The 27,041-nt window shown below is 41.3% G+C and overlaps 3 protein-coding genes across 3 annotated transcripts; 1 reads left to right on the top strand and 2 right to left on the bottom strand.

Annotated features, from left to right (window-relative positions):
- Nucleotides 1-298: 298 nt before the first annotated feature.
- On the bottom strand, nucleotides 299-8,033 carry tbc1d10ab (TBC1 domain family, member 10Ab). Its single transcript, XM_084382379.1, has 9 exons — nucleotides 7,315-8,033; nucleotides 6,188-6,287; nucleotides 5,716-5,823; nucleotides 5,515-5,621; nucleotides 5,291-5,405; nucleotides 5,020-5,085; nucleotides 4,271-4,460; nucleotides 3,168-3,322; nucleotides 299-2,968 (listed from the first exon to the last, which is right to left on the bottom strand). Exons 1-9 carry the CDS (start codon nucleotides 7,482-7,484, stop codon nucleotides 2,570-2,572), a joined length of 1,410 nt encoding a protein of 469 aa, XP_084238505.1. The 5' UTR covers nucleotides 7,485-8,033; the 3' UTR covers nucleotides 299-2,569.
- A 1,343-nt stretch (nucleotides 8,034-9,376) lies between these two features.
- Nucleotides 9,377-18,089, bottom strand: LOC311275099 (protein phosphatase PTC7 homolog). The gene is made up of 6 exons (XM_084383326.1): nucleotides 17,531-18,089; nucleotides 15,214-15,393; nucleotides 14,023-14,221; nucleotides 12,913-13,036; nucleotides 12,673-12,802; nucleotides 9,377-12,340 (listed from the first exon to the last, which is right to left on the bottom strand). Exons 1-6 carry the CDS (start codon nucleotides 17,730-17,732, stop codon nucleotides 12,282-12,284), a joined length of 894 nt encoding a protein of 297 aa, XP_084239452.1. The 5' UTR covers nucleotides 17,733-18,089; the 3' UTR covers nucleotides 9,377-12,281.
- A 608-nt stretch (nucleotides 18,090-18,697) lies between these two features.
- On the top strand, nucleotides 18,698-23,352 carry LOC311275272 (uncharacterized protein). Its single transcript, XM_084383668.1, has 2 exons — nucleotides 18,698-18,800; nucleotides 19,342-23,352. The coding sequence occupies exon 2, from the start codon at nucleotides 19,346-19,348 to the stop codon at nucleotides 20,822-20,824; it is 1,479 nt and encodes a 492-aa protein (XP_084239794.1). The 5' UTR covers nucleotides 18,698-18,800; nucleotides 19,342-19,345; the 3' UTR covers nucleotides 20,825-23,352.
- Nucleotides 23,353-27,041: the final 3,689 nt, after the last annotated feature.

Below are 27,041 nucleotides of genomic sequence, written 5' to 3'. Positions count from 1 at the left end.
AGTTACAATATTATCAAAGTACAAATTCAAACTCAAAAGTATTTATTGCTTCTATAATTTAGAAAATAAGCCTTCCTCGGAGGAAAATAAGGTCCCCAGAAGTAAAACAGTATGAAATTGTGTTGTCCTTTAAGGTCAGTTTGTTTATTCAGACATGAAAATGAAGAGAGTTTGAAAACATTTTTCTCTTCTGATTCAAATGACTTTACTACAAAAACTACATACAGCACCTTTAAATGTGGGCAAAACAAGGAGCTTTGTTGTCAGTGTAAAATAAGGAAAATATGACAGATCTGCAAATGTTTTCAGTTTTTATTGATTTAAATGAAATTTGGTATAAAACAGCTTATAGATTTGAGGAGTTGATTTCAAAAAGAATCAGCACATAGATCAGAAATAAAGTCCTACATGTTGACAAAGACAGCAGGTTGCAGATTTACAAGCCTCGGGCTCAATCAATGATTTCTTAAATCATAACAGTTACAATGATTCTTAATAAGGAGCACTGTCCACGTGGAGTACTTAAAAAATAAATCCTTTCATAGAAGTCAACATAACATTTTAGATGCCTCCTTCAGAACGACTGAGCAACTAGTCATTCAGTCCCTGGTTGAAGCTCAGTGGCACCATCTACATAAAGTATGAAAGCTCAACTGATGAATTGCACGGCGGTTAATGTGATCTGTGTTCTTGCTACAGAAAATGTTTAAAATCTAATTATAACAAGCTTCAGAATGTGTGGCAGGTAAACAGTGCCTTCTAAAAAGCAGAAAACAATAAACCCGTAGCACATATTTAAAAATGAATATCTCCACAGTGTTCAAAATCAACACATACCCACTACCATTTTCCATTTTAAAACCCCTTGACAGCATATAATCTGATGTAGAGTTACACATGCGAGTGCTGGTAAAGGAGTGTCCAGGACTTTCAGTGTTAAATGTTAAGAATTCATTATTTCTTCATTGAAACATCTCAGATAAAAATGAGTATCAACACATACAGTTTGGTCATTATCAAAGATTTGTGGCTTCCTTGACTTTTAATATCTTTTGCTGCTCAATTGTTTTTTTTGTTTTTTTTCTCAAAATCCTTTTGCTGTAGGGTCATGTGTTTCAAATAACAGAGAGACTCAGTGTTTCGGTTCATTTTTAGCCAAACATGCCTTCAGAAAAGACCTGCTGAAGACGATGTTTGTACATTACTTGGACCCCATGATTCTTTTATAGTTTTGATTTTTAAAACTTCATCAGAGCAGTTTTGAGAAGACAAAACCTGGTTCTCATTTCATCACATTTCAGCCTAACAAAAGAAAATCAAAAACTGACTTGTTGAGTGTTTAGATTGTGTGTTGCAGACAAAAAAAAAAAAATCTCCCAATGGTTTGCATTTCAGCTTAAAATGAGATATCTTTCAGTTTAGGACCCACGAGCCTTTAAGCACGATTGTAAAGACAAAAACAAAATAAAACAGTTTCATATTAGCATCCTTCAAAATGGCATTTTACCATATCTCATTCATGACATAAATAAAAACTTAATGCTCTCCCAAACTGACAATCACTTTATCACAATATGACTGAATAAACTTGCTTAGACAACATATACATTAACTACATGCATTAAAAATCTTTGGCTTAGTGGCACAAAATATCCCTGCACACTTTTTTCCTTCATCCAAGACTCACAAATCTCGTGTCAGTTTTACTGCTGGCCACTGCTGAGGCTGAGAGATAATCTCAGGATGCCCTCAAGTGTTCAACATGAGCATAGAAAAACTAATAGATGCAGCATAACTGTCACAAGACTGTGTTTAACAGACACACTGATAAACTGTGTACCTGCATATTAGTGCCAGTGACTGAGTCTAGAAAAGCAGGATAACTATGAATCTCTGTGTCGGCAACATAGTGACTTATGCAGGCAAAGAGGAAGACTATAAAGGCAAAGTGCTCTAGAGATGACCTCATCCAGTCAAACTTCATTTATAACTGAGCAAAAATATCTGAGCACTGCTTTTAGTAGGTAAATATCAGCAGTAGCCGTTCCCAACGTGTTCAGTCATATGAAGCTAACAACTCCATTCTCCCATGAGTCAAAACCTCAAAGATGTGAGGGCACGTCGTCGCCATCTGGTGTCGCTCCCTGGAAATTACACATTTCCATTACATTTGAAACAGTTGCTAAACTATTATGCGAGGCTTCCACGACTGTACTACTTCATTAAAACTGCAGTTAACGACAACAACCTGTGTAAATTATACGACACTGAAAATGTGTTGAGTATTACGGCGACTGCTCGGTAGTCACAGGCATTTCTTGTGCGAGTTTTGATGATATGATTACTTTTACAAATGTCTAAGATTAATTTTAAATCCCATAACTTTTCCTGGATTGTCTTGATTGTAAAACGTTTTACTTAATGACACAGTTATGACAATACAGTTGCTCTATATCACAGAAAGGGATGTCATGTCACTGACAGTTGTGACATGTGAGGCTGGAAACTGTGATGAGTGTCACTGCTGAGCTGGAATGATTTATGTGTGTAAACTGCGACACTCACCCTGCTACAGGTAAGTGTCATGCTCTGCACTGCTCAGACTCTCTTTGGACCCCTGTACGGTCATGTGTTCGAGGAGAGGTGAGGGTGGAAGGTAAGGATTATTAACAGTCTCCTGCGTTGGAAGGATCGTTTCCTTCGGTTTTCCATCTTGAGTCATTCGACTTTGCTTGCCGTTGTCTGCGCTCACCCCATCTGTCTTGGTTGCCAGAGGAGACTCCACGATGATCGTAGGCCTCTGTCTCAGGTCCTGTCGGCTGGGTGGTTCGGCTGCCATGATGGCCTTGGCGCCGTGCATCCTGGGAGGGGACTTGCAATGTAGATCTCCGTGAGACTCCTTCCAGCGCCGCAGCTGAGCATTGTGTTCCTTCTCAATGTCTTTCTCAGACACCACTAACTCAATAACCTGAAACACAAGGGGAGAAGGAGTGTGAATCATGAGTAAGTGAGTAATGTTCCAGCACATTACAGGTTAAGTCTACCACTGTTACCAGAGGAGGGCAAAGTCAAAGAAAGGGGAAGATAGCTGAGTGTGCAATAGGTGCCAGGTCAAAACAATAAAATGGATAATACAGACTACAACCTCGACAGAAGTGTAAGCGTACCTCGTGCACCAGGAAACTTTCTTGCATGTACTGTGGCTGTATCGCTCGGAGCAGCTCCATCGTTTCATAGAGACCTTGACAAGCCTTCAGTTTCTCTTGAGATCCGAGTGTGCACTTCAGGAGAACCAGGCCCACTCTGAAGATGATCTTCACACCTGAGAACAGCATCACATCATATTTTTCAAGTGTCTGTACTTTGTTTGAGTAGTAATTTCTTTGCAAACGTATGACTTTTACTCCACTACGTTTGAAAGACAAATATTGTGCTTTCGTCTCCACTCCATTTCTTAGAAGGTGCATTTTACTCATTTCCTTGAAGCATAGTTTAAAGCCAGCAGATTATTATTTTTGTCTTTTCTAAAATGCAACAGGCCATATGCAGTTTTCATCACAGGAGTAAGTCATCCAAGCCATATTGGGATCGGGTCCTTGTTAGCCAGCCAAAATACTGGAGTTAATAATGCTGACTTAAGTCCTTTCAGATGTATTTGACTAACTGTCACTTGTATCTGAGTAATATTTGACCAGGAGTATATGTATCCACCATATGTCTTCTCTATATTTTACAGACAGACAGAAAAAAGTGGATATTAGATTCATAACTCTGGTCTTGCAACATAGATTGGGTTCAACAACCTGGCAGTGAGGTGAACTATTTCATACACATTCTCATATTCATTCAGGCTTCATGTATTCAACATTTGCCTTGTTACTTTAAGGGTAATTGTGCTCTGGTGTTTTACAAGTAAAATGAAACAGGAGGATGATAAGGCCCTGCCTGGGGGAAGATTAAATACTGCTACGTAACCCCAAGCTTAAATAAATACGTTATCGCATTGTCTCTTAAGCCAGCTATTGTGTATTACCTCTGGTGTTCTACAGGTAAAACAAGTGGGCATGCCAGACTCATAATTTAAACAGCAAAGACAGCAGGTTTCTAAAGAACTAAAGGATCACTTGACGTAAACACAAGCTGTGTTTGCCTAGTGTGCAATCTCATGATGTAATCTCCGTAAGAATGATTTGTTTGGTCTGAGGAAACCGCTTTTGGTGTAATGCGTTCTCATTCATAATATAATAAATACATCAGTGCAGTATCTCACCCTCACAAAGGAACATGTCCCAGACCCGCAGCACCGATGCCCACGGCAGAGTCCGAGAGAAGGCACACATGAACCACTCGGTCATGTACAGGATGGGCTCCAGCTTGTGCTTCTTCAGGTGCCGGTGGGCCGCAGGGGAGACGCGCCGCAGCAGAGCGTACAGGATCTCCCCGTCCAGCTGGATCGCCTCCTGTGGAGACGACAAGGAACAGCAGTCAGGGGAGAGACAGAGACAGAGAGAGAGAGAACAGACACCTTTCTCTTTGTTTAATCTGATTATGTCGTCCTTGTAGCCTGGTCACCACCTCATGTTATTAGGTTGTGAGCATATCAGTGTTAAGCTAGAGACACACTGGCCTGAGAAAGCTACCACCACCAGCCACGTATTAAGTGCACTCTGTAAACTGAAGTGAACTGACAATTGGTTTTATGAGACCTCATTGTGGTGGCCTACAGTGTAATCTCTGGACAATGTAAATAAATGCCCAGATGCAGTCCTATAATGTGGCAGAAATGCAGACTTTAGAAACAGCTTTCTTGCTTCAGTATTGTGGGTTTATTCTTTCTTCTAATAGATTCATTTGAGGAGTACACAGTACATTCTGATGGATAATAATTGACGTGCTGGACACTGTGAATATATCATCCTGTTACAGGTTGTACTTGTTCTCTATGTTCTCTAACTTTTCTTACGGTGTCAAAGTCTCCTTTGCAAAATGATGTGACGGTGTGTCTGTCTGGACTCTTACCAGCCCTGTACTGTAGTATCCAGGAAGGTATTTCTCACAAATCTGGACAAGAACCCAGAATGCATCCTACGACAAAGAAGAGAAACAAGGTTAGACATGTAATAAAAATCACTATTAAGACTGAACTACTTCGACATAGAAATTATATTCGTTCACACTCTTTGCCCTGTTTTTTCTCTTAATCCTATCATCAGATCAGTGAGTATAATCTCTATATTCATTTCTAACAGAAAACATCTTTGGAAAGGTTGAATCATTAATGTTTGCTCACCTCTGCTGGCATATGCATCAGGAGTACAGCAGCGATAGGAGCCTGAGCCTGACAATAACCCTCTTCGGGACGATGCAGAGTGTAAGCCTTTAGCACGCGGAACAGGTCCTGCTGCCTGAAGGTATGAACATACAGTATACAAATGATGTATATTCAAAAATGACATTCAGCCACATTAACACACTGATAGGCATCATGATAGGCCTTCAGAAGACAGTGCTTACCCATGACCTCCTCTCGCTGCAAACATTTCGTGGAAGGGGAACTGTCGATGGAGGTCCCTCTCAATAATATCTACCCATTTAGGATCTCCTGGCTGGTTGTCCAACTCCTTAAAGCACAACAACATTTTGTCAGCTTTCATAAAATTATACTTGACATTTTTGGACCATTTCACACCAGGGATCACAAAATATAGGACTGACCTGGAATTTGCCCTGATTTTGCTCCCTTTTCACTTTGCCCCCCGTGAGGAAGAGCCAGGCCCGGCCACGCAGGGATGGAGGGATCCCCTTCTGACAACGTTCTTTCACCTGTTATTCAACATACGCACAGTTAACCGGAAGCAAGAGAAAGGAAGAACAGGAGAAATCAACAAAAACCTCTTTTACACAGCCTGTTTAAGGCTGCCTTTATTTGATATCACTGTTCTGACAGGGGACAGGGGTGTGATGTTTTGACGATGTGTGTGAACCGGGAGATTTAAAAAAGAAGCTAGCAGCAGTTAGCAGCTAACTCAAAGAAGGAGATGATCAACCAAAGATGTCCGCAAATTGGGGAGATAACAAATTCTGGGAGCTTGTTATCCTCCAAACAGAGGACGAAATCAAGCAACTTATGACGGGGACGTTATTGACTGAAGAAGAAGTGAAGTCCGATCTAATTTACTCAGCAGACCTTCTTGTGTTTTTTGGCCATCCACTTGTCCCAGCTGTTGAGCATCTCCAGCCATTTTGCCTCCCGCTCCCTCAGCACCTCAATGGGGATTTCTTCAGCACTGTGGAGATAGGAGACAAATGTCACTGATAACGTGATCACATTATTTTCATGCAAACTGACGATGGCTGCACTGCACTGCTTCACTTCCCTGTACTTATGACAGGAGGATCCTGCCATCAGAGGAGGAGGGACGGTGGTTCATCTCTTCCTCGTCCACACAGGAAATCTAACCTCAGACAAAACAGTGGAGCACTTGCCAACGGCAGCAGAGTACAAGGAAAACAGGAAGCTGTGGGAGAACTTTCCCCTTGCTCAGTTCCCTACGACCGCTCACACAAAACTTGCACCATTATCTCACCTCACTACAGTCCGACTGAAGATCGGAGCGGTCATGCTGTCATACACACACTTTCCGGTCCTGATCCGCCAAACAAACGCCTTCTTGGCAAACAAATTTAAAGAGCTGGCTGACGTTGCTTTTGCATACAGCATCTCAACAACACAACCACTAAACATCTACTGGCAGATGACGGGACCAGGAGGCCTGGTTAGCTCATTTCTTCCAGTGTCACTTTTCCAAGTAGTGACTAACGTGCTGTACAATTTTCAAGGCAAGGTTAGAATTAGCATTAAATAGATAGACAGATATATAGTTAGACGTATATACAAACAGAGAATAAAATGTTGTGTATGCTGGTGCGTGATGCAGAGTAACTGTAAACAAACACTGTGATTCAGTCTGTTGGCTTCCAAACTATGTGTGATGTCACATCTCATGCCTGACTGCCCACTTCTTTAAAATCAGATTTTCAGTGAGCAAAGAGAAAACTGGAACTGAATGAATGTAGTGTCAAACTCTGCACATACATTGTTCTACACAGAGGAGAGGAAGATAAACAATACTTTGAGGGGAGTGGGACTTTAATGAGCTATTAAGCTATTAACATTTACAGTGTGTTAGTGTGTAGAAGAGAGGCAGACCATCTGTTTAACTCACAACAGTGCTAGAAAAAGACTAACAACTCTGAGGCACTCATGTGAAACTCTTCTGACTACTTTATTGAGCATGATGAAGCTCCACTTACTTCTGTCCGGAGTGCTGCTGTGCTCCTCCTGAGAATCCGTACTTGTCCACCTCAGTCTCCCCGGGGACAACATTGCCGTTTGCCTCTGGGTCGGAACCTTTCCTATTATCTGTCAGCTTTTCTGCGCTGCCCCGCAAGTGAAGTCCATTGCCCTGCTCAGTTTTTGCCATTTAATCAACATTTATGTTAGCAGAAGCCGCCGGCCGGTCTATAATCTGAAGACAAATCTCGAAGGCTTAGCTAACAACACCTCAAAGCTCTCCATGAAGACGCCCGCTGGCTAGCTAACCAACTGTCACAGCTAGCTCCGGTTGCTAGGAGGATTTACTTCCTAGCTGCTCGCGCGCTACTGCTATAAAAAAGCCACTTAAGGTTGGAGAAATTGTTTCATGATAAACCTGTTTGACTTTGGTCGCTCGGTTTACGTTCTGGTCACTCAAAATAATGTCAAACTATTAAAGAATAAACGCAGCTACAATTGTATCACCCGAAGCTAACATGCTAGCATCACACAACTGTCAGCTGACACACACCTTCCTACTTTAGCCTGGATCTCTGCTGTCAGCAGGAATGTAGGCTAGCTGGTGGCTACAAGGAAGAGAGGCAGGAGCAGATAAGTAAACATAACATCCCTGGCATCCTATGACTCTCCACTGCCATCTACTGCTGAAAGCCACATGTTCAGGTACAGCATCTATCCCTGTTATTACACAGGTTTTACTGCTCTAATTTAAACACACTTTTATAGGGTTTGTGTGCTCAGATACAGCTGGCATGTTTCCCATAGCAATAGAAACTGGAAAACTGTGGATGCAGCAGTAGTCCCTCTTTAGAAAATACCTCTGTATGTTTAATCAGAATCAGAATGGCTTTTATTGCCAACAAACAATACTAAAAGTACTTAAAAGACATAATAAAACTATAAAAATATAAATAGAGTGAGAATATATATATAAATAGAGTGTGACCGATTTTAAAATGGGTGAAGACCGATTTAACCAGTAGTGCAAAAAGTTTGACCTAGATTGTGCAAGGTCGCAGTAGATACTGATATTACAATGTGCAAAAATAAGAGCGTCTGGTGACTAAAACTTACATTAATGTAATGTAAGTGAAGCGGGAGGGAGAGGGGTCAGTGTCAGTGGGGGTCACGGGCCTTGTAGAAAATAATTAAGTACATTTAAAAGTAGTTCACTCATTGGTGAACTAGTATAGCCTAAGTAAGAAGATATGAAGATCATGAGAGGTGAAATTACCATATTTATAGATATATATACTTGCACATACTTTTACTTTAGCAGGACATTGTAATAATCTGTGGCCCCCAGTGTTGGAAGGAGTACTCATATCCTTGAACTAGTTTAGTAAAAGTAGTGAATGTAAAAATACTGTCCTGCTTTTATAATTATACTTTTAATTCACCAAAATATACTAAAAGATTTCAAAGTAAGAGCACACATACTGCAGAGTGGCCCTTCCCTTTCAGAGTAACATTGTTACCTTATTATGGGATATAACTGACTCAGAGGTAATAAAAGTAAAAGTAAATAGTAAATGTATATGTGATAAATAAATGTAATAGAGTAAGAAGTACAATATTTTCCTTCTGAAACACAGTGTAGTGGAGTAGAAGTATGAAATAGCAGAAATACTCAAGTAAATTTCAAAATTGTACTTGAGTAAATGCACTTTGCTGCCTAACACTACTTCTTATGAATTTTCTTACATGCTGGTGTGTATGTAGACATATCTGCAACTATCTGGCATGTTTGCATACATAAACAGTTTGTCAGTGTTGTTGATCTTTAAACATGCTCTTCACACTTTATCAATAATACAGGTGTTTTTTTTTATAAATGTAGCTGCTGTATTAACTTATTTAACCCGCTTCGATATTTGCAGCAGTCGAGGATCATAGCAAATAAAGTAGTCAGAAACATTTGGTAAATGTGTCAGTACAGGAAGTTCATCATTTCATATTGAGGATGTTGAAATTTTCTCAATCACAAAAAAAAAAATGAAAATGAAACATGTAATGGCATCAGGAAAAATCGCAGGCAAATTTAGTATAAATACTAGATTCTTTATTTAAATATTGTACATATTTTAAAACATATTTACATAAATTAGACCTGCATTGTTACACTGTAGACATAGGTGTATCTTTCATACGCACAAACATCGCTTGCTGAAAAGAGGACAATCGTACCATACAGACTGCAGAAGCACCTTTGAGAACGACTTTACAGGAGAGACAGACGGGCACACTTCATTTACGTCAAACACCGGGCGACATGACCAAGACGAGACAAGCTTGCAATGACAGGAAAGGCCTCTTGATTACAGGTCTAGCTATTTGTTAAGGCTGAAACTGTGCTCACCCTCATACTTAAAGTTCACAGCACCATTACCTATCTCACCACCCCATCCCTCTGCAGCTTTTTGTGAAATATCTTTGAAGTAAATACAAGTTCAGAACCTTTGTACAACATATTTAAACCATTCTAACAACTGTGTGAAAATAACTTTGTAAAGTGGCTGAGACAGAAACCATGCAAAGAAGAACAGTGCGAACAGTAAGACAGATAGCATTCGAATAATTGTCTCCATTATGTGTATGAGGAATACACACCATTGAATCTTTACAGCAGGGCTTACAGAGCAGTGCCCCGATCATGTGTTTATATATGGCTTTCCTTCTTTGGTTTCATAAACCTGCCTTATACTTTGTTGCAACCAGTCCGTACAACTTAAACCAAGAATATGTTCTGAGAAAAACAACTGTAGGCATAGAAAATATCTCTCTGAACGTTTCTACCCACCCTTCCCGGCCATCAAACAAGATTCAGAGCACAAGGAATTTACAGTATTGCTGTCTGATGTTTGTAACAACAAAGCTTAATTACATACACAAAGAAAATGTGTCTTTGGTGCACCTGCTCTTAAACTGTAAAGACATTGTCCAAACCACTTGGGTGAACTGTTAGATAAAAAGGGACAAACTATCAGGAGCAGAACAGTATTATCAATGTCTTTGATTAATGTCGTTTGTTGCAGCACACACATTTACACACGCACTCGTTACAATCATGGTGACCATGTTCATATAAATCAAGTCATATACAGACATCTTAATTAAAAACGAGAAGCAGCAAACAAAAGTAAAAGGGAGAGGGAACTGAAAAATAAAAAACAACATTTCTCACACACACCCCCGCACACACCTGATTCTTGTTAAGATAGCTGGATCTCTTGTCATCCATCACACATATTTCATTTCAGCAGACACTTCAAACTCTTACTTTGAAAACTAAACAACGTTAAAAAAATACATCTTTCTCTTTTGAATTCATGCCTGACCTATCATTGCAACTGTAAGCATTCCCAGATGCTAGCTTTAGCTTTGTGAGATAACAAAAATAACATTAAATATACCACACACACTTCTCAAGCGCACACACACACACACACACACACACACACACACACACACACACACACACACACACTTAACATCCTTTCCTACCACACAACAGCTGTACCGATCAATCTCAGCACATATCTTCTTGTTCATTTCAGCAAATGTGGAAGTGTGGGATTGATAAAGCTCACTTCAAGATTAATGCTGCATTCACACGCATTTAGGTGGATGGTAAACGGCAGACAGACAACACTTTATGGACGGCATGTGAAAAAAAATTCCCAGTGTCGATATTACATTTAATTTTATATTGCCATATTTGCCACCATATGCAATATTTTTCATACCGCGATATCAAATTTGGGATCTTTTTTGTTATCAAGACTAACTGTGTTGTATTGTTTAGAAAGAATAGAATATAATGTATTGAAGAAAATTATTCTATTATTTTATGTGATTTTTCTAGTAATCTAGTTTCTCCTTGTCCAGATCACACATGCTTTCCCCTTGTGTGAGGACGAAAAGTTAAAATAATTCTGTCAGCCTCACCTTATTTTACCATCCTGCACTCATCCACTAAAATGATATCCGGTTTGCTGTCTACGGTCTGCCTGAATACATCTGAATGCAGCCTAACATCTACACAGGAAAAATATATTTATGAATGCATGTGTACATCTAGTAACAGAATTTGCTTTAATGACCAAAGCAAAGACAATTGAAAGGCCAGAACGTAGCCCTGAAAACACAAAAATATTTACAACTCATCAGGATGTGCGCCCCCAGCCGAGTTACGAAACCTGATCAACCTTCACGTTAGCTCTAAGTGTTGTTAAGTTTTCCCTTTACAGGTTTCTTTGATCTGAGCATTCACTAGTAAGCTCCTCCATCGTTCACATTCCCATACCCAAGACACTAAAACCCTTGAATCTCACTTTAAAACAACACCCATCCACTCCCAACATCAGCTTCCTCAGTCCCTCTATATGCTTCAAACACATTTACAACATGGGACAGATTAACAACTGGGACAACAGACAGCTGGATTCAATAGTCAACTCCAGAACTACGCTCTAATGAATCCAAAACCATGGCTTACTCCTCTGCTAATATTACTTTTTTTATATATGAGGACTACCAGGTTTTAAGGCCCTCAGTCAACGCAAACTGTCCTGCACTGCCTCTTTGTCACATCCACTCAAAAGTGTTGATGCCACGCAATGACACATTAGAGACTGAAAGGCATCCCCCTCAGCCCGTCGTACTCATCTCCTCCTGCGTCATGATCAACATGAAAATGTCCTAGCTGCCTGCTTCCCCCTCGACCGCTCAAGCACCAAAACAAAACAAGAGGAAGAAAACAAAAACGTGTACATGGGTGGACGTCAGCCCCGCAGGGAGGAGTGTGCGTCGTGTTGGTGGGCCTCCCCTGTCAGCCCACAGGATGCAGTGCATTTTTTGGGAGGGCTGCAGGTGGAAGACTCAGGCAGACGGGAAGGAAGGACCAGCCCCAGAGAAGCACACACACACACTGTCGCGCACACTTCTAGTCTGTATATTCAGCCACAATGGACAGCAGCACCGTGATATCGTCTGGCTTCCCTCCTGCAGGACAAGAAAAACAGTATGAGGAACCGTGCAAACACTTCTAACCAGATTTTACCCCCACAAGGTTGCAAGGATATTTCTCACTCACTGACACTTCATGCTGGGAGCACAACGACATTTCCCTTTTTATTTAGCTTTGGCTGGGACGGGGGGAGGGAGGCAAGCTAACGGTGTGAATACAGCCAAAGATGGCCCTCAACTTGCTCAAGGTTTTTCAAAAGTCCATGGTTTTATTATTTTCTGTGAACAGGATGTTTCCGGCTGTCAGTGACAGACAAATTGGTGTTTTTAAATGGGAAAAGACAGCATCTGAAGCACTGTATATTTACCTCGTACATTCAGGCCATTGTCACAGGCAAACTGTGCAAAAGGAGACATGTAGTTGGGGTCGTAGGCAAGGTCGTGAGCTTGCTTTGCAATGCTCTGTGCAGTCTGCAGAATGCTATCATAGTTGGTAGTCTGAAATGAGTAAAAATAAAAAGCATTAAGTGTGAGAAACAGTTATTCTGCACATATTTTCATTAAAATAACTAGATACAACATTTGTTAAAGCATAACTAAGCTGTCACCTTGAGTTTTTTAAGCTCCTGAAGAATCATGTAGTCTGGCATGTTGTCAAAGAGGCCGTCGCTTGCCGTCAGGATGATGTCTCCGAGCTGCACGTCGAAGGAGGAGCTGTCCGCTGCTTCAGGGCTAGAGGACACAGGAGCAGCGCGGCAAGATCAGTCACAAGTGAAACAGGAGCATGCGGCGCCTTAGCCGCTGTAAACAGTTTCCAAAATGGAATCAAGCAGGTCAGAAGACACTCTGCCAAATCTCGGAGGTGAGGCTGGACGCGGCGTGGGTGTTTAATCTGACAGCTGACTGTCAGCCTGCCCTGTGTGTCCTTGCCAGACACAGAGAGGTCCTGTTGCTTGCTGGCATCACAGCCAAGACTCAGGTTATTTTCTGGAAGCCTTTAAACTTATGTTCATGCTTCACCTTGAGGATTTTTATTTCAAGGTGACACACCACAGAGCCACAAATGTACCTTAAAAAGGAATGCTTACTGCTGAATAGCTAAATCTTAAAATGTTCCTCACCTGAAGAAGCAGATTAAACCAGTTGGAAAAAAAAACCACCTCAGGGCTGCTCCAAATGGATTACAAAAGGTTTATCCCTCGTTAATGAGGCTGCCATTGTCAGAATCAAATTGTGACACTTCTCTGGGATGCCTGACAAGCCTATGCATACGGCTGTATTGTGTGAAATAATTTGTAATCTAAATGAGTCTGGAAATTTCCAAACATGTTTTTCTTAATAAGCATGTGCATGTTTTTTAGATTGTAATGATAATAAAGATGATGGTGTGTTCACCTTTAAAATGGTTGAAATGTAAACGAAAAACAACAGACTATAAACAGGATACAAGAGGATTTTCCATGTGGGCGATATAAGAAAAAATTGTGTATTTGTGAAGTCAAAGTAGGTCTTGTTTATCCTGCAAACACTGTTTGAAAGTTCTTACTGGAACTGGGTTTGCTGCCCACATGAGATGATACAAGATGCTTTAAGAGATCCAGTGTGACTCAGTTGTCTGAACACACACAGCAAAAATCAAAGTGAACATAACCCCTTTCAACAAAGGACAATTTCACTTTGACCTTTCTCTTATTCACTTGTGTCAAAGAACTACCGACCTGTCGCTGAGCACCACCCCTTCAGCTCCCGGAGGAGCGATGGACAGCTGGAAGGGCGTGTTAAAATAGTGCTGTTGTTCGTCTGAGCGATGAACCACCTCTCCTCCCCGAACCACCAGGAAGCCCGAGTCACCAAGGTTACACGTGTGTAGTCGGTGACTCCGTCGATCCAGAACCACAATACAGGCTGTGCTGCTCCCTATAAAAACAGAAGAGTGCAAACAACAAAAATGTTATGGACATGTAGACAGAGAGGTGAAATTTGAGAAGAGATCTTCCAGTTTGTACAGGTGAGAACAAAAGAGGCACCGGCTAAATTCATGTCTCCCCTCCCTTTCAAGACAGGTACAATGCTGAATGAATTTCATGCTTCCATATTGGGTTGATGAGATTTATGATACAATTTGCAAGTGGTCTCGCACCTAAAAAAGGAGGAAAACAAACCCAAGGGTCATGGACTGCTTGTCCTAGTGACTACAGCTTTGTGTGCCAGTAGTCTAAGCAACCTTGAGCAGCGAAGGTCAAACTCAGACCTGGTCACAGCTTCCCAAAATAAAAGTAGGCCATTTGACAAACAGCGTGACAGGGGGAGGTGGCTAACATTGAGCGTCTGCGCTGGTTGTATGTCAGGGATGCTGATTCTCAGAAGAAATGTGACCTTGGTCACATGTTTTGATGTGAGCACGCTTTTAAAAACTGTTCAGCCCTCCTGCAGTGTCAGTTACAGATGGATTCTTGACCTTTTGGAGCTCTGGTATGAGACAAAATATTCAGCCTGCACGTTTAGCCCCACAAGGTCAGTGAGTTTAAACTATTATGTGTTGGCATAACGAAATACAGTCTGATTATGTTAGTTAGTTACCTCACACAGTGATTGCATCACTCAGTCAACAGCCCCCACACAAAATAAAATACTGGGTGAGGTTGAAATTCTGCATCTTATTTGCATATTTCATGCACCTTTTGCCAGGTTAGAAAAAAATCTGACATGCAAATTAAATGAAGGTAAGTTATAATAATGTTATAAACCTTGCTAAGAAAGGCCACTACCCATAGTCTGACTCATCCTGCAGCTATGTTATTTATTTAGAGAATGGTTGTTCACATGGGAAGCATGACTCACTCTACCTCTGACTGTGTGTGTACCACAATATATGATATCTGTGCGATGTTGTCCCCATGCGTACTCACCGAGCAAGGGAACTTTGTTCTGTAGAAGCTCGTAATAGCCAGTGGTCAGGATCCCAACTGGATTACTGGGAGTGAAGCGTCCCTCCTTCACCAGTCGCTCACAGGTTCTCATTAAGGTGGCGGAGAACTGGGATGGGTCGACGCCATAGTCACGCCAACCACCTACGCCATCTGCAACACCTGATGGAGAAAGGGGAAATAACATTTTTGTTTAGATGATGTTTGGTGTTCGCCCACCTGCAAATGAATGCTCACATTGTTTGTCATACGAGGTGATGACATGTATTGAGGCCCTGAAGAGCTCAAACTGTACGTTGATTAAGAGAACGAAAACAACAATAAGGACCAATGATTTGCAAATTAATCTAGAAAATAATTTAAAATAGCTTAACTGTACGAGGCCACACACACAGACATTGATGTGAGGCACCGAACTCCAGACCCTTTGATCATGAGGTAATGCATTAAAGCTTTATTCACGTTATGTTTAGTCAAATTCATTCTATGACTGTCCTGGAAGATACAACAACAGAAGACCAAGCAAGGCACCGTTACCTTGAGTAAAATTGCGAATTATCTGGGTTTAGACATAGTTGGAAACATTTGGGATAACTTAAGTGCACAATTCAACAAAATGTTTAACAAAAGGTGTAGTTGCTTTTAGATATTTCAATGCAGAAATTATACATATTATCTTTAATACTTTTACGTTTGTACTTCAGCACCTCATTCCATATTCCAGTATAAACAGTTAACAGTACTGTGACTTTAATCACTGCGTGAATTGTAAAGAGGACCACAAACTATGTGAGAAGAATAAACTTTACCAAAGAAATGGTAAACCAAAACAATATGACATTCGTGGTTTCACTTCAGATGCCTGAGAAATGCTCACCACAAGGGGAAGTTTTTTATTAGGAGGAAACAACCCGCATGATTAAATTATTAATCCTCGCTGTTTCTGCCATCCACTGGAACACTTGCTCTCCAACTATCTGTTTGGTTTTCAGTTACATCAGCCCAGCTGGTTCCAAACCACATGCATCACAGCTGTTGTGGTGGACAACACCTTTTTGGATGAGTCAAATGCTAGAGGGAAATAAACTGGATCAATCTAGGCAGTGGATACATCAGATTTGACCACAATGGCTTTTAATGGATATCTGCTCAGTGGATAATATAAAGAGCCATTTGGAAAGGCTGCAAGATTAAACAGTCCTCTGACTGAAATGCAGTTATGGATCATCCAACATCTAAAACACAAATACTTTGTTGACTTAAAAAAAATAATATAATATTTATCTTCACAGCACACTAATAGTATTTCACTCTATTGTTTCAAGCCCATGTGCATCCCTCTGTTAGTGAGCAAATTGCTCTTGTAACTTACTGTTCATTTAGGTTATGCCCCATTTCAAAACAGAAAGAATAAAATGTGGTATGGTATATAAAACATTCATACCGACATCAAGCACTGTTATCATGCTTTATCCTCAGATTTATTTTCCCCTTGTGCCTCCTGTGGAAGTTCCCTCAAATGAAACCAAAATTACAGAACAGACTCTCAGAGATACTTCATATTTCCACCATACATTTCATTTATTACAGACCATTGTTTGATATTTGATTAAAAAACAAAAAACAAGCCTTGTAGGAGTCGACCAAGCCATTTGGTTAGTAAAATAACCTATTTGCCTGTGTTAACACTCCTGTCAGCTGGGCGGTGAGGACAAAGCAATTGCACTCAGCTAAGCTGGCAGGCTAGCTTGACGCTATTAGCAACATGGCTGCCTCCATGCTCAACCATTCTGACCTTTGCAAGACATTGTAATATGAAGTATGAGGCGTTATAACAGGAGCTTTTTCAGGCATGTCCACCTTTAATGAAGCCTATCTACATCTCCTTGTTTTAATATGTAATATTTATTATGTTACCGACGCGTATTCTTCGGTTGGAGCTCATCTAGGTGAAAGGTCATTCGGTGTTTCACCTCAAAACTACCCGCTAGCGGCACATAATCGCAGTGTATGCATAGAATAATAACACTGCAGTTGCACCTTTTGCACTGATCTCTTGTAAACATTTACCCGGCTTTAAGTAGACTAAAGACAGAAATATCTATTGTGAGGAGAAAAGTTATGCATCTATCTGCTGCTGGAGGAGGGGGAGGGGGAGGAGGAGGAGGGGGGCTGTTGTGTTGTCATCCGAGGGGTCGCTGCACGTGCAGGCTAGCTAACTGAAGGTCACCTGAGCACAGAGGCTGTCCACTGTCCCCCTGCAAGACATCAACACTGATTTCTGTGTCTGAGAGCTTACCTAAAACGTCGGCGGTCCTGTGCCGCGCAATGAAGCAGGCGTCATCTCCGTAGCACATCCCTTTCTTAAGGATCCCCTTACGAAAGTCTTTACCGAAGCCATAACTGGCGCTTATCAGGCTGTAGTCCCGACCGTCTGTCTGAGAGAGTCCGCCCAGGACAGCCCTGGCTACCAGTCTGCCATAAGACAGTACGGATAACATCCCCCAGCAAGGACCAACTCCGTCTTGCTTAGAGCACACACACACACACACGCTGGCTGCCCCCCCCTCTCGCTCTCTTTCTACCCGTCCCGGCCGCCTGTCTGTTAGGCTACTTCTTCGGATCAAGCCCCGGCTGTCTGTCTTTATCCGTCCATTCGGTCCCGACCGGCCTGCTTCGTGAGAGTAACGTGGCCCCAGCAGCGGTTGCTAACTCGCATAAAAACGCCACCGTCCGTCCAGACCGATTGACGTCCAGTTTATGTCTCAGGTGTGCATTTCACGGACGCAGTTCCTCCGCTGGGCTCTCTCCTCCCCGACATGTTTCCACTGTGTACCGGACTGAATGCTGCGAGTACATACGGGTATTCGACGAACGTTTACAATCTTGACGTCATGGCTCACCGGTGTCATCCAATGAGGGAGCAGCCCGCAGCCCCTTTACACGTGCAGTTCACAGAGCCGCCGACAGAGGGCTCGCGGTACCTTGGAACTACGCAGGCTTCGGGGGTGCACTTGTTCTGAGTCCCTGGATGTAATGGTTGGGCGGAACCAGCGTTAGCACCAATTCACCTACTTACATTATAATACATTTATGTTAATAATAAAGTTATTTGATGATTCAACAAGGTCTCTACCCGTCCCGGGGTAGAGACTCACAGATCAAATTATATCCGTCTCTTTGTACCAATTAAAGGCACCTGTTGTGTTGTGTGATGAGACATGAGTGTGATGATTTTTTGTGTGAAAATGTAGCTCAAGCTAGGTTAAGCAAGCTCTGTTTCGGTCCTTATATGAGTGGCACTCGTACGTTACAGTCTTCTCAAAGCACAACACTTCTGTGAATGTAAAACATTTTAATTTTTATCGGTGTTTTTGGGCTTCTTCGTGATCATTTCACGGAGGTGTCCCCGCCTCACTGTGCTCGCTGAGTATCAAAACGACCGCCCCGCCCCCAACCGGGCGAAACCACCCTGAGCAGAGCATAACTGATCAGAGAGGGATAGAGGACGACAACGCATTTATCACCGAATAACCGTCGAAGCAGACCGCTTAAAGCCCCATTTCACGGTGAGAAAAAAATCATTTATGCTTAATGAAGATGTAATGGTCTTTGTGATTGGGCTCGACGAGAAAGCAAAGACGCCCTTTATAATAAAATTTAGCGTTAGTGGTTCGGCTTAGCTAAGCCACTGGGCATAATGATAATGATGCAATGGTCGTTTGTCGCTGTTTAAAGATGAAAACAACGTCTGCCACCGTCAATTCATAGTGGTAAAAATGGATTTTACTCATTCAATTTATTTTAGATTAACCACTTGATGAGATGATGATGATGGGAGTGGGCTTGATTATCTTGACATAATTAAAACGCTCCGCTTTAAAGGATTGAATAAGGCTATTTGCTGCTATATGGCTTACAGACGGATGCAATTGGGGAGCTATAAAAAGCCCTCCATTGTTGCTCATTATTAAATATAAATGGTAACACTATGCTTCTTTCAATGTCATCCTATGGAACACGCAGGGAAAAAAGAGCAGGGAGAGCAATGTTTGTTTATGTAATGCTTCATTGTTTTTATGATGTTGACCATGAAACACTTCATTTCAGGGCCATGATGGGGAGGTTGTGCGAGGTAGCACTTGTGAGCCTCCTTCTTGTGTTTCTCCTGAACACTGAATCGACATGGGCTAAAAGAGGTAGCAGCAGCAGCGGCAGGAAAAGCACATCATCATCCTCGTCCAACAACAGGGGTGGGACACAATCAAAACCATCCAGTACCAATCGAAACCCCAATCCATATCCCTCTGGTGGAAGTTATCCTGGAGCTGGTAACTCTAATCCAGGAGGATATCCCAGACAAAACCCAGGAAGTAATCCAGGAGCTGGTAACACTAATCCAGGAGGATACCCCAGGCAAAACCCAGGCAGTTATCCAGGAGCTGGTAGTAACCCTAACCAGTATCCTGGTAGAGCCAATCAGAATCCAGCAGGTGGATACCCAGCCGCAGGAGGATATCCTAACCAAAACCCAGCAGGTGGATACCCAGCCGCAGGAGGATATCCTAACCAAAACCCAGCAAGAGGGAACTATCCGAATCAGAATCCAGCTGCTGGAGGCTACCCCAACCAATATCCAGGCAGAGCTGGTACCAACCAAGGAGGATATCCCAACCAGTACCCAGCTGGAGGAGGTTATCCCAATCAGTATCCAGGTGCTGGGGGCTTCCCAGCTGCAGGTGGCTATCCTAACCAAAGGTCCCCGTACCAGTACCCAGCAGCAGGTGGTTACCCAGTCAGAGGTGGGAACACAGGACAGGGTTGGGGTCACGGTGGTGGGTACCAAGGGGGTCAACCCTATGGTGGTGGTTACCCTGGTGGCTACCCCAACTGGAACCCGAATAATAAGATCCTCAGTCCTGGCTTTGGTGGAGGAGGCTACGGACATGGTGGTTATGGTGGTGGGATGGGAGGCTCTCCTTTCTCTCGTTCTGTGCAGAGTATGGGATATCAGCCCAAGTCTTCAGGTTTTGCCAAAAAAGCCATTGTGGCAGCTGGCGTCGGCGCTGTGGCTGGAATGGCCGTTGGATACGGTCTGGGCCGCTTCCCTCGACCACATTTCAACTTTCGCAACCCTGAAGAAGAACAGTACTACAACAACTACATGTACCGCCGTTACGGCACCCAGTCCACAGATGAGAAAGACTTTGGCCGTGATTATGTCTACAAGCCTCCACCACGGGCAGAGACTTATGACAAGTTCATGTCTCGCTGTATGAATAGGACTGACCTTCTTAAAGATCAGGGCAGCAGCTCTACAACTCCTAACAATCAGAGTGGAGGAGATGATGACACCGTCAGCATTGAGGAGATTGGATATCCGTCCCTAATTGAGCAATTGAAGGCCCGACGCTGTGTTGAGCTGTACATGGAGTATTCTGAGAGCTTTCTGGAAGAACGAAAACCCGAGCCACACTCTGGTAATAAGCAACAGTACCAGCCTGGAAATCGCTGCAGCCCACTGAGCGACGGGGTGATTCAGCTTTTCACCTCCCTCATTATGCTACTGTCCAGCATGCTTCTTCTGCAGTGAGAACACCCTAAAGGGATTTCTACTTCCCCCATTATATCTGCACGCCACATTCAGCTAACGTAGTTTACCTCCATTATCTCCACAGTACAAACCATAGCTGTATACTTGCAAGATCTGTGGGTCGTATTTAGTCAGCCATTTATTATTTCCAGAGAAAACTTGCAAATGGTAACAAAATGATATAGTGTGTATAGTAACTAAAGCAGTCATTTTTAAGAGGCAGCAGTCATGTAATATTTTGACAGATCAGTTTTGTGTTGTGCAAACTGCACATATTTTTTGTTTTAATTTTATCAAGAATTCATTTTGCACTTTTCTAATCCCACATTGTTGAGCACTGAATGCATAGAAAAGAGATTCAGGTTACTTACGTTCAGTTTTTTGTGACAATTTATTATGACAATAGTTCTTCTACTGTAGGTAAAATAGGAATGTGACATTAAGAGTTTTATATATGTACAAAATCATCCAATTAACATCATCAAATCATTCATTCATCCTTGTCATCGACGGGAGGATCCTACAGACTATCATTGGTTAAATATGCTTAATCAAAAGGAAATTTATTTTAATCGAATATATGAGCATTTAAAGGATAAGGATAATGGTTAAGTATGGCTCGTCCAGTGTAATCAAAGTCTTCAAGAGCCCCAAGATCTCAAATTGATTGATCTCCGCCGGACTTTCCATCAGCATAGTGATGAGTAGATAATGACTGAATAATCAGTTTTGGGTGAACTTATCCTTTAAGCCAAAGTTCCACTATTAAATCTGAATACACGTCAACATAAGTATACTGAGTTAAATCTAGTTAGACTGAAGACCAATTGTCATTGTGTTTCAGTAACAATCCCCAACTCCAAATGTGCTTTGACGTATTAACAGGAAGAAAGGAGATGTAAAAGTTTTCAGGCAACACTGTGGTTTGCTCAAAATGCTGATGGATCTGTGGTGATGTTTGGCTCTACATTGTTGTATAATGGCCCTGACGAGACCACTTAATGCTCACAAAATAATTCACATTTTAGTACTGAAACTCTAAACATCCCTCAGGATCTACAAATTGGTGAAAATCAATTAACCACATAGGGACATGTTGAAGGGCCTGTGGTAAAACGATTGAATATCCCACAATTAATAACAGTTATAAGACAGTCTGGTACAGAATAGCCCCACTCCTTCTCAGGTACATGATACTAACATACATTATTTGTTGGCTGTAGAATCGTGGATTGCATGTAATAGCCCTTTACAGTAAGAGGCTGTAGGTGAATGTATGTCCTTTGATGTGCAGCAAATGGCGTCATTAGTGGTGTTGCTTCCTTGCCTGCAGCTGTAGAGAACAATAAAAGCATTTGTTGACAATAGCTCCTGATGCTTTTAGCCTGTGTTGTATTAGCATGGTGATAGCTAGGCTTTTGAACCAATAAAATCCACAACAATTCAACACTTTAATCCTAAACTCTCAGCACTAATTCTGCTTTAATCCTGTGCCTCTACCTTACTCATCATCACACACAGACTCTTAATGTCACATCTATTATCAGAAGGACCAGATTAAGACTGGAAGTTGAAGCAGACACTGGTGGAAATTAACTGGAAACTGAAAACTGCTGTTGAGGTTAGATTTGTTCCCAAATCTTGGTCAGATTTTCCAGGCCTGAGCTGGTCAGTACATCTCTGCGTCTTCCTCTCTCTAAGATGAGGTATTGGCGGGTCTGTAAATATCTCTGTTTGCTTTTTCTGAACTCTTGCCTCCCCTGGCTGTCATGCTGTGTGTCTCTGCAGGAATGAAAATTCTGCTCTCCTTTTCCTTCAAAGTCAGTTAAGTGGACTTTTAACTCCCACTAGGTTTGTGGGGTTGTGTATAGCGAAGTTTATCTGTACATCATTCCTTTGTGTACGTTATTCTTTTACTATTCCTGCTTGTTTTCTTTTATCTGAATGTTTAAATTCCTTCTTTAACTTTGCACTTTGTAACCGTGTTTTGAAAAACGCTTGATTACAATTGTAGGCTGTCAGTGAGGGATTTTCACTCCAGTAAATGTTCAATTTAAAGTAAAAGTATCACTGTTCATTTCAGTTTTTCAGCGTACTTGTGTTCAGTGAAGTCTGTTGTCGGTACACATTAGACAATACTTAGTGTGTTATAACTTCTTTGTAACTTTGTTCTGATCCGGCCAGTCGCCCTTCAAATCCCTCTTTTTTCCACACTCCTCCCAAGGCCTTTCCTGTTCCTTTTTGTTAATTCTGGCAAAATGTTTTAAATTGATTTTGAAATAAACATTTTCATACAGTTTCACATTTTCATACAATCTAGTCTGTAGAATATCTTTAAAGTGCACTTATGTCCCTTCAGGAGTAGATATTCTGTAACTGTGTCATTGAACTCATATTGGGAATGTAGACTGTGTGAATCTTCTGGTTTGGCCTGCAGTTGTAAACACTTTGAGTTACTCATCCAGTAATATGACTAATATGGTTTGTCATGGATGTTTATGTGTTAAATAAAATGAGTAATACAATAACGGTTTCTCTGTCTGAATGATATAATATCACAAACACTGTCTATGACATACTCTTAATGAAGTTAACTGATTAAATAATAACATCAAAGTACAGAATAAAGAGAGTGAAACAAAGATTAACTATTTCTGTTTCCTATTCAATATACAGTTAAACTGTTGAAGTTGATGGCAAGCTTCTGTTATTTTGCCATTTGAATACAGTATATATAGCAGTTTTGGACAAATTCTATTGGAGGAAATCTTGGTACAACAATTTTGTGATCTGGAAAGTCATTTTAATTCTATTAATCGTTTGTGCTCTCAGCTCAAGTTCTTCATTAACTGGTTTTTGTTGGCCCTAAAGTTGTTGAGTATACAGATCAGGTATCAGCCCGTACAATAACCACTATGTATACGTTTTTATTGTAGAATCTATTCTCCTCTGAGGTTGATAAATTACCCTGAAGTCCCAGAAAAAATGACCAAGGACATGACCTCAGTGTTGATATATGTAGTTGGTAATATTTCCATTTTAAAGAGAAATATTAAACAATAAAGGACACGGAGGATGATTTGTTCAAAGGAGCTTTTATTTCATTTCATTTGATGATCTTTTCCCCAGTGATCAGATATCAAATGTCTCTTATCCAGACTGCTATGAGGAAAGACACCACATGTCCCAGTGTGAGAAAGATGTTAGTCATTGGAGGAGGGGCAGCCGCGTTAACAAAAGCTCTCCACCGAGACTGGTTGCGATACTCTTGACGTTCATTGTAGTAATGCCGTTGATCTTGCTCATGGGAGGATGTCTTATGGCTGTGGTGACCCCCAGATCCGTGCTTTTTCTTACCGAGGAACCCCAGGCCATACCCGGTGCCCGTGCCTCCCAGCATCCCGGCTGCTGCTGCTCCAGCCCACTTCAGGCCGTGCTTGGAGAGGCCTCGGTTCTTGGAGGGAGGCTCTTTGTCGCCATCACTTTTTCCTCGACCCTTAAAGATGCCTCCACGCTTACTGTATGCACCTGGGCACAGAGCTGCCATGAGCAACAGCCAAACCCACAGTGAGAGAAGCTTCTGCTGGCCATTCATTACTGCAGATCTGTACCCTGCAAAAACACACCTACATGTGTAAATAAGAGCGACAGGTGAAGACTGAGTTGAATAAATAATGCTGATGATGATATTAGAATGATACTACGCTGTCTATTTATTTTGGTATGGTACATTTTAGAGACAAAGAGTCTGTAAAGTCTGTTGGCTGTTGTTCAAACAGGAATTAAAGCTTTTGATTTTGCTCACTGAACATCTGATGTCACATGCTCACCAGCACTAACACAACAGACATCCAGAATGATCCACATGCTCTGTCAACACTGGGATTAGCTGGGCATTATGTGTCTGATGCATATTTCTGCCTTTCAGGATGCATTTGTTTGCCCCGGCTCTGATAAGCAGCATATATTCCCCTATATATTTCCATAGTTTGTTTGGGTTAGGAGACGATTAACACAACTTAAATCAAACAGGTCAAACATGTTGATACTAGGGATGCACAATATTGGATTTTTGCTGATATCTGAAATGCTGACGTTTTTAAACTCAGTTTGGCTGATGACGATATGTGCACACGATATGTGAACATCAACTTTCTCCAGTAGTGGAATGAAAATGTTATAAATCCTACTTTTATTGGCGGATGCAGACATAAACTCCTTTTCAAAATGTACAAATTCACGGAAATCAGCAAAATCTTGATCTTATCAGCAAAATTTTTCATTTTAAAGCTTTTATCAGTCATTATGAGACCAATATTATCATGCATCCCTAGTTGATACCATCTATTTTGCAATGAACAACATAAAAATGTAATGAATATTAGTTGGATGTTTTCTTTACCTTTCTGATCGGTCACACTGAGAGGTCGTGATCCTGGAGCAGCTGTCCTTTCTCAAACCCTTTGAGTACAGCAGAGCAGCATTTTGGTACCTGCTTCATTTCTACATCAACATCCACATAGCGAGCACAGCTCCTCCCCAAAACAAACCCTGCTCTGCTATTGGTTCAAGATCAATAATACAGTACAGGTTGAATGAGTTTAGCTGATGGTGGCATTTCACATACAGTTTTCTCTCATTATTCACTAACTGCAAAGGCTAGGGCAGCTCCCATCTGTATGTTTGTCCTTACTTTTGTTCATTAAAAGCTTACATGTTGGTGCCAACATGATTCTAATGTTCAGCAGTGTTTAGGGAGATTACTGGTTTGTCCACTGAACTTTAAACTGGGACTTATTTTTTTAAAACTTATTTAGGATTAAAATTACAGTATGTAAGATTTTTGGTTGAAAACATTCAAAACGTTTAAAACTCTTATATATAGCTTTTTTAATCAGTGGATGTATAACATAGCAGGATAGCACTTGAGCTAAGGTGTTGAATCTTTGCATCCCAGTAATGTTTTAATATATTGTACCTGAAATCCAGAACATAAAACTACAAATTATAGCTTTTTTTCTTTTACTTTCTAATTTGCAACTGAGATATGGAGAAGATGGACTAAAAGAGATGTTTGGGACTATCTCATCGTGAAGAACACGATTTTGCTTATGAATGGATGTATTCATCACGCAGAGCAAAAATTGAGTTAACTGCATCGAGCTGGCTCTATGAACTCGACCCCTTCTGTATGAAATATAAAGATCAAGAGTCCAGAGGATGTAGAACAAGACAGATGATTGTTCAGAAAAGACTGGTGAGGCTGGTAAAAACGCAAAAATACAAATGATTGGGGAGAATTTCTTCGGGCCAAATCAAAGAACTATGAAGTTTTTTGCTTTGTGTCATGGGTACAGAAGCTCCCCTTGTTCAGTATCACTTTTACGATGACTGAATTTTCCATGTAGCTGGATGCATGCAAGTTGCACAGACCTCAAGCTTTTGGTCAGGAGAGGGGACAGAATACAGAAACTTAACCAAAGGGAAGCTTTTTGGATTTGTAGACCGGATGCACTCGTTACGTTACAGTCGGGGTCATGTGACTGCACAGACTTGACACGCAACTTACAGAGCAGCTTTACAAAAACAGACATGTGGCGGATGTTGGCTTTTTTTGTAATGATTTGTCTTTTTTAATGATGTAGCCTCTTTAATAAAGGCTTTTCAATATTGCCTTCCTCGTTTAAGACATTTTGGAGTTGCCTGGATCGCCTCTGGTTTTTGCATACTACTACTGTATGTTTCATTGCTCTTTTGCAGCTTTGCAGTAACATAACCCAAAATGTAATGTAACGCATTTGATGAAATCCTTTGCTACATGTTAAAATTTGTAAGCAGACATTCAATTACTATCACAGATCCCTGCGTCATGTTGTGATCGCGTGACAACTGGTACAAGATACAAACAAGATAAAAGCTGCATGTGGAAAGAACTTCATAGTTCTTTGATTTCGCCTGGAGAAATGTTCCCATGTTTACAATTTTGACCAGTGTCTTCTGAACAACATCCCTCTTGTTCTATATCCTCTGGACTCACAGCATCACAGTCTTGGTATTTCATATGAAAAGAGTTGAAAAGGCTACTGGCTGCTGTCATTAACTCTATTCTCATTCTGTATGATGAATACATCCACTTATAGCAAAAGTATGTCCTTCATATTGATTAAGTCTTTATAATTATAAAAATGATATATTTTACTTCAGGCTCACTACTTTT

Source organism: Pagrus pagrus, assembly GCF_965226575.1.
Source record: "Pagrus pagrus genome assembly, chromosome: 19".
Lineage (NCBI taxonomy): Eukaryota > Metazoa > Chordata > Actinopteri > Spariformes > Sparidae > Pagrus > Pagrus pagrus.
The sequence above is the reverse complement of the archived record's forward strand: the minus strand, read 5'-3'. Positions and strand labels throughout refer to the sequence as shown.